This window comes from Hevea brasiliensis, chromosome 6 (genome assembly GCF_030052815.1).
Source record: "Hevea brasiliensis isolate MT/VB/25A 57/8 chromosome 6, ASM3005281v1, whole genome shotgun sequence".
Lineage (NCBI taxonomy): Eukaryota > Viridiplantae > Streptophyta > Magnoliopsida > Malpighiales > Euphorbiaceae > Hevea > Hevea brasiliensis.
In genome coordinates this window covers 99,996,631-100,015,721 of record NC_079498.1, presented here as the reverse complement: position 1 = coordinate 100,015,721, position 19,091 = coordinate 99,996,631, and the positions used below count along the sequence as shown (strand labels likewise).

Below are 19,091 nucleotides of genomic sequence, written 5' to 3'. Positions count from 1 at the left end.
ATGACAAGTATTGCTTTTAATGACTACTTGTTTATAAAGATGAGGATTTCTATACTTGGGTTCTTTTTGGAATCAGCATGCCCGCTGAAAGTTGCTGATCTTGGGTTGGATCTACATCACAAGTGAGACCAAGCTTCGCTGCCTCACCCATCAGAAGTATTTAAGAATCGCACCTTCTAAACGAGTATTATAATTTTTATATTACATATTTATCATATACACTTTATACAAATTTATATAAATTTCCATATAAATATTTATTTAATAATTATTAAAATTATTTTCATAGAAAATTAAGTTTGTGTTAAATATATTTTTCTTATAATGATAAAAATCGAAAAAAAAAAGATGATTGTGCTCTCCCTAGTGATAAGTTTAATAATTTTTAAATTAAATATTTATATTGAGATACATATAAAATTGATTAAGGTGTGTATATTGTTGAGATAATAAGTGTATAAATTTTAATATAAATATTTTATTTAAAAAATATTAAACTCATTTTTATATAAGATCAATATTATAGTTTTAATTTATAAAAAATAGTAAGAATGTTTTATTTCTATTTTATTGATTTATGCATTTTTTTTATTAGTTTATTTTGAATTTTTTAATTATTATTTTAGCTCCAAATTGAATTTTGGTGAAATTTATCTATTTTTGAGTTGGGATTGCATATTAATGGGAGCTTGGTTGATTTGGCCTATGTTATGATTAAAAGGAATTGTGACCATTTCACTCATATTTTAGTTTCTAGGTAATGTTTAGCATAAATAAATTTTATAAAATTTTGTAAAATTTTTTTATAAATTTAAAATTTTAATATTTAATTAAAATAAAAATTTATTTAGAATTCTTAATAATTAATACCATGAAATTTATTATAATTAAATTAAATTTTATTAAAATTAATAGAGTTTACAAACCAAACTTAATAAAATTTTTCTACCATGCTATTTTATTTTATTTATTTCAAATATGAAATTTATTTTATTTAAAATAAATTTTATATTTAATATAAAATATATTAAATAAAAAATTTATTTATAAATAAATTTTATTATGAAATTTATTTATTAATAAAATAAATTTTATTGATACTTTTGGATATTTATTATTTGAATTATTTTATTCATTCATCCACATCAAGACAGAATGTTAGCGAATAAGAACGAGCAACAAAATACATAGGATTAATAGTACGAAACAAAAAGAACCAGTAATCAAAGTAAATACAGATTTTCATGGAAAGTGAAAACACTTGAGTCGATAAAGGAAAATATTTTTATGAAAAATAAAAAATATAATTATTTTTTATGAAATAAACAAAGAAAGCTATGAAAATTATTTTTTAATTATACTTAATTTTTTTAATTTTAATTAATATTTTAATAAAAAATAAACAATTTAAAACCGGTTAAAAGTTATATAAAATTGATTCAATTTTGACCGAGTCAAAATTGAATTTGAGTTATTTGATGAGTCGAATTTGAGCATCATAATATTTTACTCGATAATTGAATTAATCTAATACTACACTTTTATAATTAAAAAATATTTTTATTTTTAAAATGTAAAATTTTAATTATAATGATTGAGTTGAGCAAGGTTGAATTTAAATATCTTGAATATTTCATATACTTAAATTTTAACTTTCAAATATATTTTGAAAACTGAGGCTAAGAAAGTACTTTACAAAATTAAGTCACCTAATTTAATAAGATTATTTAAAAAAAATGTCACGTAACATAACTCCAAAAATGGCTTACAAAATTAACTTTTTTTGTGTTTAAAAAATTTTTATTTGGCATATAATTTAAAAAAAAATTCACAGATAATTTCCCAGATGGGTAATGCATTAAAAAAAAAAAAAAAAAAAAACAGAACACAAGTCTCTCTCTATCATCAAATCTCTTCATTGATCGATCCTTTTCGTTCACTCATCATCAAGAACCATTGGCACGTTGCCAGTCCGTCAGAATTACCGGCCATAACAGGCGCTGAAGTCAGAGACATTAGGCCAGCCAAAAAAGCATGGGTTTGGCCTATGCAAAAGTGTACCGTTTTGACGTCTCTCCAGTAAACTACACGTTCGAAGTCCAAGCCATGAGCGCCGAGAAGCTCCCCCTGCTGTTTTCACCGTCGGCCTCGGAGTGGAAGACGAGGAAAGTCTTCTTCTTTATGCTAAGTTGATATCTCCTCATGATAAGCCCTCTAACCACGTGAATGAGCTTGTTCAGGGTATTATAGAGGGTGAGACCCGTGTCTTGGCTGCGTCCATGACCATGGAGGAAATCTTTCAGGGCACCAAAGAGTTTAAGAGGGAGGTTTTTGGGAAGGTTCAGTTGGAGTTGAATCAATTTGGGTTGTTGATTTATAACGCTAATGTTAAGCAGCTTGTTGACGTGCGTGGTCACGAGTACTTTTCTTATTTGGGGCAAAAACCCAGATGGAAGCTGCCAATCAAGCCAAGGTTTGTAAATTAATCGTCCTTAATCAATCTTTTTCTCTTCCTTTTGGTTTTTCCATCATTTGGCACCTGATAATGAAAAGCCATTCAATTAATCTTGTTATTAGGTTACTTGTGTCTTTCTTGAACCATGTTTGTTCATAGGTTGATCTTGGTGTTGGATTTCTTAAATTGTTTTCACAATTAGGAATTCCTGCCGCAGATTCTATCTTGGGGTTTTGTTCTTCTCAACAAATCTCATAATCTCCTTTGCTAGAACTACAATGTTTCAAGTAATTTTTCCTATTAATCAATCTTCCTTATTTTCTTTAATTTGGACGAGTTCAATTAGTTCTTTTAGGCTGTTCTACACAAGAAAAATCTATTTTAATACGTTCTTCTGTATAGTTTTTAGTACTATTTGAGTAATAATCATGACTCTAAAATTTGTATAATTTCACAACCAAAAAATTGCACAAATAATTCATTCAAGCACAATTGGATAACACTGTAATCTTTATGTCTTCCTTGTTATTGATTTTGTTGATTAACTAGTTACAATTCATCAATACTGTTACAGGCTGATGTTGCTGAGGCTAGGATGAAGGGTGAAATTGGAGCCAAGATCCGGGAAGGCCAAACTGCACAAAATGCTGCGAAAATTGATCCTGAAACAATGATTGTATCAACACAAAGACAAGGAGAAGGCAAGAAGGAGGAAATTAAGGTCAGTACTGATGTCAAAATTTTTGAGAACCAAAAGGAGGCTAATCTAGCAGAGGCAAATGCTGGGCTTGCAACCAAGAAGGCTGGGTGGGCTCAGGCAGCTAAGCTGGCTGAAGTGGAGGCTGCCAAAGCTGTGGCAATGAGAGTGTTGTCCCAAAATAGTCTAAGAGGGAGGTGAATTGGACTATTACAATTTTTCGGCCCTTGCTTGTAGCCTAATGAAAAATTGTGACTTTGTTCAACTAGGTGCTTCTTTATATATATTGAAAGTAATATGTATTTTAACAATGTGTTTTTAAATTGCAATTCAAGCCTCAATCAATATTTATAACAATTTTTAACATTGCATGCATCATACAATATTCACTTAATTTCTCAACACACTCAATATATCCTCAAGTATATCAATTCAATATATTCAATCAACATTCAAGGTCATGTATAAACATTAAATTGCACTAAAGTAAAGAGATTAAGGTTAGAGAGATCAAACACAACAATTTTTATAGTAGTTTGGCTTAACTAGCCTACATTCACTCTCTCAAAGAACCCTCTTTGAGCCTTCTCTCCACTATTAGCTCTTTTAAAGGCAAAAGACCAAAAACTCTTTACAACTTTTCAACACCAAGCTTTTACCAAGGTAGCTTGAACCCTTACAAGTACTATCTCAAGCACTTACTCTCTCAAGCTTAAATAGGTGCTTGTACAACCTCTCTTAAATGCAACTTAATGTTTTAACGCTCACTCTTACTCAATACAAATCAAACTATAAAGAAGAGATGAGTTGATTTACCAATGGTAGCTTAAAGTCTTTAAAGTTATTGAATGAAAGCAATAAATGAAAAATCAAAGTTGGAGTTCAAATGTAAGCTTTCATCAAGTGTAAAATGAAGTAAAGAATGTGTATTTATAGTCCCAAATCATTTTAGACCGTTTGAAACCTTTTTGGAACTTTATATACACTGCTCAAGACAAAATGGTCGTTATTTTGTCTTTTTGTGCGAAGTTGAACAGCTCTGATCATTTAGCAAACTAATGAAATTTTGGCAACAGCAGTAAACTAGTTAGTAAACTAATGTTTTAGCAAACACATTAGCAAACTAATGTTTTAGCAAATACATTAGCAAACTAATGTTTTAGCAAAGTAATTAGCAAACTAAGTCAACAGCTGCATGTCTCAACTTGTAATATTAAAAAATGATTTAGACCTTCCAATAGCAGTATCCAAGGTCATGATGAGAAAAAATAATCAGAAAATAAAGTTTTATTTTTGAGCTCCATTTGACTAAACTCTCATCTATTCTTTTCACATAAGATCTAAGACTCAATTTCTAACTTTATGACTTTCATACCTTTACTTTGAGTCTTGGCTTTCATAATCTTGTTCTTTTCTCATCTTGGATTTATCTTGAGATGCCTTTGAGTATTCTTTCTCCTTAGGTGCAACTTCAAAGGTTCTTTATACATAAGAAAAAGAATCTATACGTCACTTTAAAGTTGGGTTAAAAAGATTCTATTTAAATTTTGTTATCATCAAAATCAATGCTCATTTTGAGCTACACGGGGTCAACAGAGAGAAGCTGAGTTGCAGTCTGAAGTGGAAAAGAAGAATGCCTTGGCTAAGACTGAGAAACTTAAGGCTGAGTTGCTGAGTCAGGCCAATGTGGAGTACGAGACTAAGGTATTTCATACTACCTTACGCTTCTTTTGCATCTAATTTGACTATCATATAGTGCTTTGCTACAAAATGTGGAGTATGAGATTTAAGGTATTTGATACTACATAAGCCAGTACATCTCTAGAGGCAGGAAAATTTCTTGCATTGAAACTTTCAATATTAAATATTTTAATCACACATCTTTTAATCGGTTTTTATTTGTTCTTGACATTATTATCTGCTCCATTTTTTGATCTTATATAGGGGCGAGAAGCAAACTGGGAACTATACAGGAAACAAAAAGAAGTAGAGGCAGTCCTCTACGAGAAGCAGAAGAATGCAGAGGCACAGAAAGCTACTACAGATGCAGCCTTCTGTGCTCGCCAACAAGCTGCGGATGGAGAGCTGTATGCAAAGAAGAAAGAAGCAGAAGCAATTGAAATATTGGCAAAAGCACAAGGATTTTACCTCACCACACTTCTAAAACAATTCGGTGGCAACTATGCTGCATCGAGGGACTAGATCTTGCTTGAGAAAAACTTGTTCCAAGAATTTGTAAAGATTAATGCACAAGCAGTCAATGGATTGCAGCCTAAGATTAGCATTTGGAACAATGGTGCTAATGGTGGAGTGAAGGCCAATAGTGGTGGTCCAATGAAGGATATTGCTGGGGTCTTTAGCATGCTGCCCCCTTTGCTCACGATTGTACAGTAGCAGACTGGGATGTTGCCACCAGCTTGGCTAGGCACATTGGCTGATGGTGGCAGTAGTTCTAATTAGGTGTCTCTCTCTTATATAAAGTTACAGAAATTATGAGGTAATCGTTTCAATCTTGACATAAAAAATACAATCTTTTGAAAATTGAAGAAATTTTACTTAATTTTGAAAATTAAATTTAAAATAACGTGACTCATCCTATGTGGATTCAAGTGACACATCAGAAGTTATAAAATAAATTTTTTAAGTAAAATTTTAAATTCCCTTTCCTTCAATTTTTTTCCGATAATGCCCCTATCTTCCTTTCGTTTTTTCTATCGTTCCTTCTCTTTTTCTTCAGTTTCTTTACTTCCAAACACTTGTATGAAATCATAATGGATGATTTTTAAACGAGACTGAATGATATTGAAAGAAGCATTGATCAGAAGTTTGATAGAATTGTGCAATTGTTGAAGGCTTATTTTCAAGATGATCAAAGGACTGCTAAGAAGAATTATGGAACCCTGATGGAAGATCAACCAAGCAATCTTAGAAAAAAATCCCAAATTGAAAATAGTAAATCAAGATGTAAATCTCTTCAATGTCTTAAGAAAAAAAAAGAAGTGGACTTGAACTAAAATTAGAGAATTTTTTTGCTGTGAAAACTCAATCAATATGAAACCCACAATTCAACATGATAATGGTAGTATTCTTGCCTCTGCACTTTTTGAAAATTCTAGTTTAAGAAGGTTTTAAGTCAGAATCTTACCTTAATGATGAGAAATTTTCATAATTTGGGTGTTGTAAAAAATTATCAAAATTGTTCTGGCCATGGTTGTGTCTTTAAGATGTTGGCTAAACGGAAAGGGGTAACAACAAAGTGAATTGTGAAAGCATTATAAAAAAACTCAGCCTGTTGAGGATGTTTTTGATGAAAGAAACTATGGAAAAAATGGGAAAGAGGGACATGGCAAGAATCATAATATTCTTGTTTTTGAATGGGCATTTAAGGGAGTGACCATCTGAAAGAAGTGAGATTTTGAGATTTGAAATGTGGGGAAGATATTAGAACAACGCTATTTACTTTTCTTGGCCTGATGCCCAGAGCGGTGCCATGGTGGATTTGAGCGAGATCCGAATGGATCTCCACTTGTCTCCAGTATCGGAAGAGCTGCTGGAGTCTACTGGGTTGTTGGAGTGAGCTAAAGCATCTAAGACCGGGTCCCAATGGTTCTATGATCGGTAGCGACAGATAAGAGAGGAAGAAGTTCACAGGAAGAAAATGGAGAGAGAGGGAGGAAGTAAGCACGTTGGAAGAAGATGGCAAGGGCATTCTTGGAAAATTAAAGGAAGGGAAATATGAAATTTTCCTTTAAAAAATTATTTTACAATTTCTGATGTGTTATGTGGAGACTCACGTGTTTATATGATAAAAAAAGTCATATCACATGCCAAGTAAGATGGATCACGTTTATTCAAATTTAATTTTTAAAATTAAATAAAATTTTTTCAATTTTTAAAGTATTTTTAATATAATTAAGCCTTTTCTTTATCATATTTTGAACGTTTAGTTTTCAAAAAATGCAATTACCAAAGTTATTATATCCTGGTTTCTTTTATTTTCAATGTGGTGGTTCAGTTCAGCAAATTTTCGAAGTACTCTCATAATTTTACAGTAGTTTGTGATAATCAATATTAATTTATTAGATTGTCATACGATTAATTCAATAACACAATTAACATTCCATAAATACAAGATCTTTCTTTCATTTCTTATAAAAAAAAAAATCTTTCTTTCATATGTTCATAAAATTGAAAACATGAACATTAATGATTAGTGATGATATACTAATACAGTTCCAATTTCCAAAGTGGGTTTTAAGCTTGGCAAAGAATCCGACACCAACCATTATGCATCTTTATTGTTTGTCTGGAGTCAGAAACGAAATTCAAGTGAAGCATCTTTTGGTTGAACCCACCAAGAAAAGACACTGAAATCAAGTGGTCCAACGCATGTGATATTTTTATTATCTCTTTATTCTAATGAAATTTAAGAAACCCTTTGTTAAGTAAACACGTAAAGGCAGATGGATGTTTTTGTACAGGTGCATTATAAATTATTGCTTCCCGTGAGAATTGGGAACCGGCAACGGCGAGGTTCTAGTATCGAAGAAACTGCAGCATCCGTGTGGGATATTAAACACACCCAACACAACAGAACATTTTAAGATTACAAAATTTACATGTAAGTAGGCTTCCAAAAACCAAGAACTGACACTTTCCATCATCCAAATCTTCTTGTTCTCTTTCTCTTTTCGGGTAAAGTTTCATTCTTGTGGTTGGCAACACATAGATATTTGCTTGATTCTGATAATGGTGACTGCATTTTAAGATGATTTGAATCGATATTTCTCTATTCCTTCTTTCTTTTGTTATTTTTGCCCCGCTGAGTGTTTTTTTTTTTTTTTATCTGGGTTTTTGCGTATTTGTTCATTGTAGCATTCAAAATTGAAATGATTAGATAAATCATGATCTGGATGTGGTTTAATTTTATTTCTCCTATCAATACGTGTTTTTGAGATGAAATGCTAAATGTGTTCTCTTAATTTCTCGTCCTTCTGTTTTTTTTTTTAATTGTTAAAATAATTTTCTGTGACTGCTTTATCTATCCTTAGGATTAATTTTATTTTTGTTTGAATTTTGATTGTTAAGTACAAGTTTTTTGCATGTGTGCAAGGGTTTTATGAGATGTTACAGATCTTGGAAACGTTCAAGGGAATTTTGAATGGTTTGCCATAGTTGATCTAATTTTAATCTAAGAGAGGGTCAAGCTTTAAGTTTTTTTATTTTTTCTCATTTAAATTTAATTGTTGCACCTGTATATTTATGTTGGCGAAATAATGGTGTTAATGTATTTGAACTAGGATTTCCTTTACCGTTATTGGATTGAGAGTTTCATCTTGGTTCTTGCATTAATATTTTTTCATATACTTTGTAGATATTCTTTTGTCAAGCTGAGAGCGGAAATCTGGTTTTAATGGATAACTTACCAGACCAATTGGTTTGGGAGATATTGAGCAGAGTCAAGAAAACCGTTGATAGAAACTCTGCTTCATTAGCATGTAAGCGTCTCTATGAATTGGATAGTGAACAGAGACAATCTCTTCGAATCGGTTGTGGATTAGATCCTGCTAATCAAGCTCTGACTTCCCTCTGCAATAGATTTTCTAACTTGGTAAAAGTAGAAATAACTTACTCTGGTTGGATGTCCAAGCTAGGAAAGCAGTTAGACGACCAAGGGCTTGTGATTCTTGCAAACAACTGCCCATCCCTGATTGATCTCACTTTGAGCTATTGCACATTCATTACTGATGTTGGTCTTCGCTACTTGGCTTCTTGCTCCAAGCTTTCAGCTTTGAAGTTAAATTTCACACCAAGAATAACTGGTTGTGGCGTATTATCTCTTGTTGTGGGTTGCAAAAAACTCACCATCCTCCACCTTAACCGATGTCTCAATGTTACCAGTGTTGAATGGCTGGAATATCTTGGCAAGCTTGAAACACTTGAAGACCTTTCAATTAAGAATTGTAGAGTGATTGGCGAGGGTGATTTAATTAAGCTAGGATCTAGCTGGCGAAAACTAAAAAAATTGCAGTTTGAAGTGGATGCTAATTACAGATATATGAAGGTTTATGATCCGTTAACTGTAGATCAATGGCAAAAGCAATTGGTCCCTTGTGAGTCTATGTTGGAACTTAGCCTTGTGAATTGCATCATCAGCCCAGGGAGAGGGCTTGCTTGTGTGTTGGGAAAGTGCAAGAACTTGGAGAAGATTCATTTGGACATGTGTGTTGGGGTTAGGGACTGTGACATTATAGACTTAGCACTAAAATCAAAAAATCTACGGTCAATTTCCCTACGAGTCCCTTCTGATTTCTCCTTGCCACTTCTGCTGAACAACCCTTTGAGATTAACAGATGAAAGTCTTAAAGCGGTAGCTCAAAACTGTCCAATGCTTGAATCTGTCTGTATATCTTTTTCTGATGGGGAGTTTCCTTCCTTTTCATCCTTCACTTTAAATGGAATCCTTGCTTTGATTCAGATGTGCCCTATTAGGGAACTTGCTCTTGACCATGTTTATTCCTTCAATGACGTTGGCATGGAAGCTCTTTGTTCAGCTCAGTATCTGGAAACTTTGGAGCTTGTCAGATGCCAAGAAATCAGTGATGAGGGGCTGCAGCTTGTGAGCCAATTTCCTTGCTTATGCATATTACGGTTAAGAAAGTGTTTGGGAATTACTGATGATGGTTTAAAGCCTCTTGTTGAGTCAGGCAAGATGGAAATCTTGACTGTGGAGGATTGTCCACAAATTTCTGAAAGGGGTGTTCAAGGAGCAGCAAGATCTGTATCATTCCGGCAAGACTTGTCATGGATGTATTGAACTTGGTACTCAAAAGAGCTCACTTGTTTGTATAGTCTTCCATGCATGTTTCTTTTATTAGCTCTAATGGTTCTCTCTGCATCTGTTGCTTCATTAATCTTTTTACTTTAGTAGTTGAAACTTGAATTATTTCTTTCTGATTGTAAAGTATGCTGCTGTAAAAGACCATCCATTTGTTTTATTGAAATAAATTATGTTGTGGTTCATTCATCTTTGTTATATAGCATGTGGAAATGTGATCTGTATTCATCTTGTGATTTTTTTTTTTTTTGAGAAAATCTTGGGATTTATTATTATTGGAGTTGGAAAGCCATTATTATTTGATGGAGCATATATGCAGAACAATTAATAGTAAGTTGATGTTAGGTGCTTAATATGACTAAATTCATCTTTGATGCGAGAATTGTATGTTATGTAACCAGATTCTCCATCGTAGGAAGAATAGAAATTAGAGAGGAAATAGAGAAAGAAAGGTGTGAAGGAATAGAAGAAGAGAGAAAAGAAGAGAAAGAAGAATCTAAAGAGAGAGAAAATAGATCTTTATTGATTAGAATTTCAGAATAACAATCCTGGAGCTATTCCAGCTCTTTGATCGGCCAGTTTCTTCCAAAGACTAGCTAGAATTAACTATTCTCGCCAATCTCCTTCTTCATTAACAGATCTATAACTACTTCCAAACATCTAAACAGAATATAACTCCTTTTTTAACAACTACTAAACTCTTAGATGTAACATTACCCCCTCCATGAGTCCATTCTTGTGCTAAAGAATGGTCAAAGTCTGGAAACTGAGCCTGCATGAAGGTTATGTCTTCCAAAGTAGCCACCTTTGCTGGTAAGAAATGGAGCTTTAGCTGAAATGGCCCATAAAGCTTGACTGAAAGTTTCAGGTACCTTCCCATATCCAGTTGGAAATATGAACTCCTTAATTGACAAAGAGTTAACTTCATTCCATTTTTTTTTCTCCAAATTTCCCATTCTTGTTCCTTCAAGATTACAATACCATTTGATGTCATAACTTTCTTACTTTTTCTTCTTGATATTTCCCATTTATCTTCCATGAGAGTTAAAGGATGACAATAGCCAAAATCACCATCTTGAATCCCAAAATACTGCCACTTGCTTCCAACACCCACGCTTTCTACAGCTCTTTTATTTTTCCTTTTTTCAAGATTATTTCCAAGAATTTTGATAGTAAAAATTTCAGTTTTATACTGGAAGGGCAATTCAACAGCAACAATATCCTTATCCTGCTTGGTTAACATATGCTGAAGGCCATGACAGGGATTTTGGTCTGTCTTCACAATTTTTGAATTTTTTCCTTCAAAATTCTGTTCATCAACATTTTTAATCCCAAATTCAATATTAGTTGCTTCCTGGTCTTGACAAAATACTCCACAGTCATTCTCTAGAAAATCTTCTGCTTCTTCCTTTATCTTTTTCTGAAATTTTCTTTGATGATCTATCATGTCTTCATCAGCTCCAAGGGTTTTGGATTCTGCACCTAGAATTTCTGCAAGAAAAGATTCAGTCTTGGGAATAAGTTGTGCCACCACTTCAGATTCAACTCCTATTTTCCCCATTGCAAACTGGGGTTGCCTATCAGTACCATCTCCATCATTCTTCTTCTTGGAGTCCTCATTCATGCTAGATATATCAGCAAGAAAATCTTGCTCCTGCTTAGTGCCCTTGCCATTCTTATTGGAAACTTCATTTGAAGCCTTTTGTTCTTCATTTGATCTGCCATAATTTCCAAGAAGTTGATCTTCATCGGTTATATGTTTATTGACGCTAGGCTTCTCAAATTTTTCCCATTTCTGAGAAATCTGATCCAATCTTTGCCACAACTCCTTTTGGCTTTGCATCCATCTCTCAATCCTTTAAAAAATACCCATCAATTTCTCATGTTGCCAAGTTTCTAGTTCCATGATAAGCTGATCTGATTGTGTTTTTTGTTCCCAAGAAAACCGAGAAAGAAAACTTAATGAAGAAATTAGTGAAAGAAAACCATATGATAAAAAATTTAAATCTGGGATTTCAAGATCTTCAAGAATAAGTATAATATGGAATTTCAAGAACTTCAAGAAACAAGAAAATCAAGAAAAAATAGAGATCTGATTCTTGGAAAGTGGAAATTTTAAGGAAGAAAGAAGATTTCAAGAAATTGAAGAAAGAAAATACGAATTCCCAACCAACCCTACTTTCAGGGTTTGTAACTCGAAGAAAAGAATTGACGGAAAGAAGAAAGGAGATAAAAGAAAGAAGGAAGAAGAAATAAAGGAAATAAAGGAAAGAAAGGGAAGAAATTTCAGGGAAGGACGGAAGAAGGGAAGAATTCTCAGGAAGGAAGGAAGAAGAATTAGAGAAAGGAAGAAGAATATTATTCTTGAGATTTCTGTTATGCTTTTGCTAGAGTAGCTACCCCTGTTTTATACAATTCAGCAGCTGTAACTGCTCATCCAACTAATTCTATCTGCAGTTGACTTCTATAGTTGACTTCCATAACTGCCTCTAGCTTCTCTCAGTCAGTTGCAACTACTTTTCCCTCCTTTTTACTTCTAAACCTCTTCCTATGATACGTAACATTGTATAATCTACAACTAAGTGCATTTAGCTACATGGTTGTTCTAGAGCCTGCACTGTATTATCACAAACATGTTTAGCTTTTGAAAATTTATGTTGTTTAACCTTCAGTCAAACGTGTGTATCAGTGTTTTACTTCCTCAAAATACAAAAAATAGGAGGCCATTTTTGAAATTTTTCTTGAGGAAAGGGTTAGGGTTTAGAACCAAGATCTTGACCTGGTATTATCAATCTACTGGATTACAACAGAAATGAACTGATTGTATGATTATCTGTGCTTTACGTAATATGTTATTTATAACTGTGTTACCATATATAGAGGTTGGACAGCAGGTAGCAGAATAATTGAATAACTAGAAAACATTCAAACCATCAAAACAATGCTATTCCAGACCAGAAAAAACACAAACCAACAATAAATTTGCACACACAGCTACAAATGATACTGACCAAAAAAACAGCTATGTATCAAACATCTAAACAACACTATTATAAAGGAATTGACAACCTGATGTTTCTAAAGTATTGTAGAGAAGAAACAAGTTCAGAAGGAAATAAAGAACAGAGAAACCTGCTTCTTGTGGCTAAGCTACTAAAAAAGGGAAATCCTCTGTTCTTTGAATTTAAAGCACTAGAAATCTGGAGCGGAGCCATGAACGAAAACCTATAGTGAATTCATGAGGATTTGTGCTTCCGCCAGAAAGATTTGCAACAGGGTTGAAAAGCATTTTTAGTTGCTTCATCCTCCCATTGTAGTTCTTTCCACCAGTCTTCATTTCCTTCAATGATGATTTTTCGTTCTTTGGCACTATCAGAGTTGAGTGGGAGTTTCTTAACCTTTGGGCAGTTATATACGTAGATTCTGTTTAGACATGAGGATGGAAGGCGTTGCCATGGATGCTATTCAATCGTCGCAAATGAGATAAATAAAGAACTTCGAGTCTTCTAAATGGAATCAGATTTTTCGCCTCTGGAACTTCCCTCAGTCTTTCTGCGCTGATTATTTCTTCTATTTGAAAGCACAGTGACACTCTAAGAATAGTTAGATTTGCAGCTAAAAGAACCCATGACAAGTGCTCCAGTTTGGAGCAGTTGGCAACATATAATCTGTGAAGACTGTTGAAGAATCTCTTGCTTATGATCCCCGAGTTTCGGAGATTCTGAGATGCTTGTATGTTTTTTGCTTCCCTGTCCAAGTCAATTTTCACCTCTTCTAAGCTTTTGCAGTCACTCATGCGAAGAACATGTAGTTGCTTCATATGCTTCAAAGTGGAAATATTGATCGACTTTGAACCACTGAAAAGCTGGAGAGATAGATCCTGGGTGCAACTTTGGAACCTGTGGGTGCTAAAAAATCTGTGGAAAGCATCAACCCTTGTTATTGTGATACTCAACACACTCAAATGCTGCAGACACTGCAATTCCTCTATGAAGGATTCACTGCTCCTGCATGACAGAAATCGATAATTGACCATTCTCAAAACACGCAACAATGGGAAACAACATATCACGCCTTGTGGAATTTTAACCAGTGCTAATGTATTATCCAAGTTCAAATAACTCAGCTTTACCAAGGTCTGCAATCCAATTGGTAACTGCCTTATGCTAGTCATTGACAGATTGAAACACTGTAGCAAAGCCAATACAGAAATCCCAATTGGCAGCTGTCAGATTTATGTTATGTGACAGGTCCAGTGCAATTAGATTAGGCATAAATTGGAAGAAGCCATTAGTGATTGTCTTCAAACAATTATGACCAAGGAACAAAGTTTGAAGATTGGGGCATCTGAGTGCTTCTGTCAAACTCTCAATATTGTTTTCAATCAGTGACATTCTTTTAACTCCTTCCCACTTCTGATTTCGGGTGCTTCGGTTAACTGATTACCTGCTTGGGATAGAAAATTATCCTTCATTTTCCCACACTCACAAGCTATCCACAATGCCATGTCCCGAATCACATCATGCATGATAACGTAATCTCCTTTATCGTCCAGTAAGCAAGCATAAGCCAGAGTACCAATTACATCATGTCCTTGGTTGTGCATTCTATTGACATCATCCGTTTCAACCAAAAATCCCTCACCAATCCAACAATTTATCAACGTAGTTTTATAAATGCGAAAGTTACGAGGGAATACTGAACAATACAAGACGCATGATTTAACTTTATGACTAGGTAAATTATAATTGCTGAACTTCAAAAGTGGAAATACATCATCTCCCATACCTGAAAACTCTGAGGCAGATTTTCTCAAGACTTCTATTGCGTGATGCCATTCTTGTGGTGTCTTCTTGCATGCCATGGCTCGACCAATGGTAACGAGTGCCAGTGGCAAACCGCAACATTGTTTGGCCACTGTTCTTGCTAACTTGGGAATGTCTGGATTATTGTGCAAGGCCTTTCCAACTTTCTTCTGAAACAAATTCTAGGCATCAACCCATGGTAAACACTCCACTTTGAAGCTCTTTTGAGCTTCCATGTGAGAGCATACTTCCTCTGAACGAGTAGTGAATACTACTTTCGATCCATTCTCTTCACTGGGAAGGGGGACCCCTACCTCTGTTAAATTAACTCGCTTCCATATATCATCTAACAATAGTACAAACTTCTTTTTGCTCAATACTCTGTAAATGTCTCTCATCAAGCCTTTTGCTCTTCCATAGTGCATCGGAGAAACCTATCCTTTTCTTGAACCTTCTCCACATTTAGGTCATTAGACACACCTACCCAAATCACCACATCATGATCACATGGTGTTTGTACGAACTTATTGTTCATGTGTTTCAGGAGGGTAGTCTTTCCAACTCCCCCCATCCCATATATGCCAATAATGCCCACTTCCTTTCTCCTGAAGCTGCTCCAAACATTGCAGAATATTGATTCCAAGCCTGCAGTTGGTTCAAATGGAATTCCATCCACGAAAGCAGTAGGTGCCCTCTCAGACACATTTTCAAAAGCTCCCTTGCTTTTCAAAGCAGCCATATGTTGCAGGTTTTGGACAACCTTTTTCCCAAACCTGTAGCTGGACACAGGATTCTTAAAACAGCAACTTCCAAGACAAATTTTCTTAATCTCTCGAGGACCATCTGTGATAAGTTTATGGCATTCAACTACCGTAGAATCCACCCTGGAAAGCCAGCCTTGTACTTGATCCAGACGCTTTAATTGCTGCAGTTGTTCATCCATAATAATTCTATTCATCACATCATTCCTTAACTCCCTTAATTCGTCCAATGAATCTTTAAAAACAGCAAGATTTTCTTCCTGCATACATGCATACTTCGCCTGTCCTGCTGTGCAATCCCAGCAATGAGAGATTGTATCTTCAATTGCGATTGAGATTGAGCACAGATTAATATGGAAAATTAATGAGGTTGTTGAGAGAAATGCAAGAATAGAAAAACGAAGACCGCCAAAAACCTTCCAGATGGGAGGAAGGAAAATAAGGAGAGAAATAAATAAATAAAAGAGTAAATTACTGTAAGCTTCCTTGTCAAAATTAATTATTTATTCTTATTTAAAAAAAATTAAATAAGATATTTTTTTACTTTATAAAATTAAATTTTTTCTCATAAATAAAACGTTAAAAAACTTATTTTAACCTTGAATGGTCATACTTTTTAATACCTGTAATTTCTAACTATTTATATTATTCAATGCTTATAATTTTAATTAAGAGAAATTACAATTTGCTATCATATTGCGCATTTATCAGAAAGGGTCTTAAGATTAAATTTGTGACAAAAAAAAGTATCTGAGCTTTAACTTCGTTAGTAAAGAGGGAAAATAGCCTAGAGCCGTTAAAAAAGTTAGGGTAAATTATAATTTAATCTCGAAGATTTAGTAAAATCTACATATTAGTCTATATTTTTTAAATTTATCTATTTAGCTTTAGACATTTAAATAAATCTATAGATTAGTCATTCATTCAATTTATCATTAATTATATTAAAAATATAAAAATAATATTATAAATTTATAATATAAATTGTACTATAAAATAGTCCTATTTTTTATTTTATAATGTTTATTATTTTAATTAAAATATTATTATCTTATTTTATCAATATTTTATGTATACTATATATTTAAACTAAAAGAATTTAATTGAAAATTTTATTATTATATTATATTATTTTATAATTAATCAAAAAAATAAATAATCTGAACACTTTCAAGTCTGTATACATCAAAAAAGGGATAAATATATAGGTTTATATTGTCAACAACTAAATAAGCGGAGGAGGTTTTAAAATGTAAGGACTAACATATATGTTTTACTAAATGTCAGGAACTAAATTATAATTTATCCTATCAACATTTAGGTAATTTCTCCTGTTTGCTAATGACAAATAAGCTCGAAATACCTTTTTGTTTAAAAAATAACTTCAAGACCCAGCTTGAAAAATATACGAAATCATAGGGTAATTTTTTTATAACTTCTCCTTTTAACTATCTATAATGCTTAGCTCCTTTCACTAAGGCTAAAATAAGTTAATTTTTTTTTTAAATATCAACAGAAAAACTAAGTTTTCAAAAAAATAGAGACTAAATGTTAATTTTGATGAAACACAAGGACTTGTAGTAATTTACCAAAAAAAGATAATGACACTAATGTGTTTGAATATAGGGAAGAAAATATTAAAAGGGACGTTAGTTTTTAAATGATAAAATTATAATTTTATCACTTAAAAAAGAGTGGAATTTAAATTTCATTTTCCTCTTAAATTTTTTTTTACTTCTTATTTTTTTCTTAACTGAATGTAAAATTAATGAAAAATAAAATTATTTTCCTCCTTTATTTTCCATTCATTTAAACACAGTGTTAAGGAGGAGAAATTATATAGTACATCGATTATTTCATATAGGAAAGTCTACATGGAATGACAAACTAATAGTGAACAAACATATATACATGGTGGATCCTAAGAAATTATAACCACTAGGCAATTATTTTTTTTTTAATTTTATTAACTATATTTATATACTTATCAATCTCTTATTGCTCTGACGTTCCATATAAGATGCTAATATGATATTACCGTTTCACTATATAATTTTTAGTCAACGAGGGATGAGAAAAAAAAACATCATGAACTTGATGTATAAGATTATCCCAATTTAAATATGGATTTGTTGAGGCTAAAATCAGTTGCATTTTAATGGATAATGCATAGAAGTTTCCTATTTCATTAGCGTCAACTGCGTCTGTGGGAAGGCACTCAGAAAGATTGGTCGGCATAGCGAAGAAGCTTCTTCGTTGATCTCTGAATTAGACTAACGAGGACAGGCTGCTGTGCGATTGCTTAGCGGTCAACGTGTGGCAGAATAGTTAGAAATCAACCCTGTGACTGTGCGTTGGGGTGAGGGACTGTGACATTATAGGCTTAGCACAAAAATCAAAAAATCTACAGTCAATTTCCCTCCGAGTCCCTCCTGACTTCTCCTTGCCACTTCTGCTGAACAACCCGTTGAGCAGGGATGGAAGCTCTTTGTTCGGCTCAATATCTGGAAACTTTGGAGCTTTTCAGATGCCAAGAAATCAGTGATGAGAGGCTGCAGCTTGTGAGCCAGTTTCCCCTCTTGTGCATATTGCGTTTAAGTGTTTGGGAATTACAGCTGATGGTTTAAAGCCTCTTGTTGAGTCATACAAGTTAGAAATCTTGAATTTGGAAGATTGTCAGCAGATTTCTGAAAGAGGTGTTCAAGGAGCAGCAAGATCTGTATCATTCCGGAAAGAATTGTCATGTTTAGCAGCAGATTTCAGCACTGTGTTATCACAAACGTGTTTAGCTTTTCAAAATTTATATTCTTTAATCTCCTGTCGAACTTGTGTATCAGTGTTTTACTTCCTCAAAATACAAAAGATAAGAGGCCATTTTAAAAATTTTTTCTTGGGGGAAAAATTTAGAACTGTGATCTTCACCTGGTATTATCAATCTACTGGATTACAACAGAAATGAAGCTAGGAGTTCAAGTGATTTGAATGATTATTTTTCGTTCTTTGGCACTAAGAGATGAGTGATTGTTTCTTAAAGTTGAGTGGGAGTTTCTTAAGCTTTGGGCAATTATGTACAAAGACTGTCTTTAGATATGAGAATTGAAGGGCATTGCCATGGATGATAAATAGAGAACTTCGAGTCCTCCAAATGGAATCAGATCTTTAGCCTCTGAAACTTCACTCAGTCTTCCTGTGCTGATTATTTCTTCTATTTTAAAGCAAAGTGACACTCTAAGAACAGTCAGATTTGGAGCTAAAAGAACCCATGACAATTCCTCCAGTTTTGAGCAGTTGTCAACATATAATCTATGAAGACTGTTGAAGAATCTCTTGCTTATGATCCCTGAGTTTCAGAGATTCTGAGATGCTTGGACGTTTCTTCCTTCCTCGTCAAATTCAATTTTCACCTCTTCTAAGCTTTTGCAGTCGCTTATGCGAAGAAAATATAGCTGCTTAATATGCTGCAAAGTGGAAATATTGATTGACTTTTAACCGCTGAAAAGCTGGAGAGATAGATCCTGAGTGCAACTTTGGACCA

General features: G+C 33.4%; 1 protein-coding gene and 2 pseudogenes across 2 annotated transcripts; 2 read left to right on the top strand and 1 right to left on the bottom strand.

Moving 5' to 3' along the window:
• Positions 1-5,612, top strand: LOC110652927 (flotillin-like protein 3; annotated as a pseudogene).
• Positions 5,613-7,567: 1,955 nt separating this feature from the next.
• On the top strand, positions 7,568-10,179 carry LOC110637144 (F-box/LRR-repeat protein 14-like). 2 transcript variants are annotated; one of them, XM_058148766.1, is made up of 2 exons: positions 7,568-7,773; positions 8,527-10,179. In XM_058148766.1, exon 2 carries the CDS (start codon positions 8,566-8,568, stop codon positions 9,967-9,969), a length of 1,404 nt encoding a protein of 467 aa, XP_058004749.1. In that variant the 5' UTR covers positions 7,568-7,773; positions 8,527-8,565; the 3' UTR covers positions 9,970-10,179. The 2 variants fall into 2 exon arrangements, with proteins under 2 accessions (XP_058004749.1, XP_058004748.1); XM_058148765.1 differs by having other exon boundaries at positions 7,568-7,847.
• A 2,694-nt stretch (positions 10,180-12,873) lies between these two features.
• LOC110637115 (probable disease resistance protein At5g63020) lies at positions 12,874-16,014 on the bottom strand (annotated as a pseudogene).
• Positions 16,015-19,091: the final 3,077 nt, after the last annotated feature.

Coding starts and splice junctions, on each gene's coding strand:
- LOC110637144 (XM_058148766.1), top strand. CDS start 8,566: ATGGATAACTTACCAGACCAATTGGTTTGGGAGATATTGAGCAGAGTC.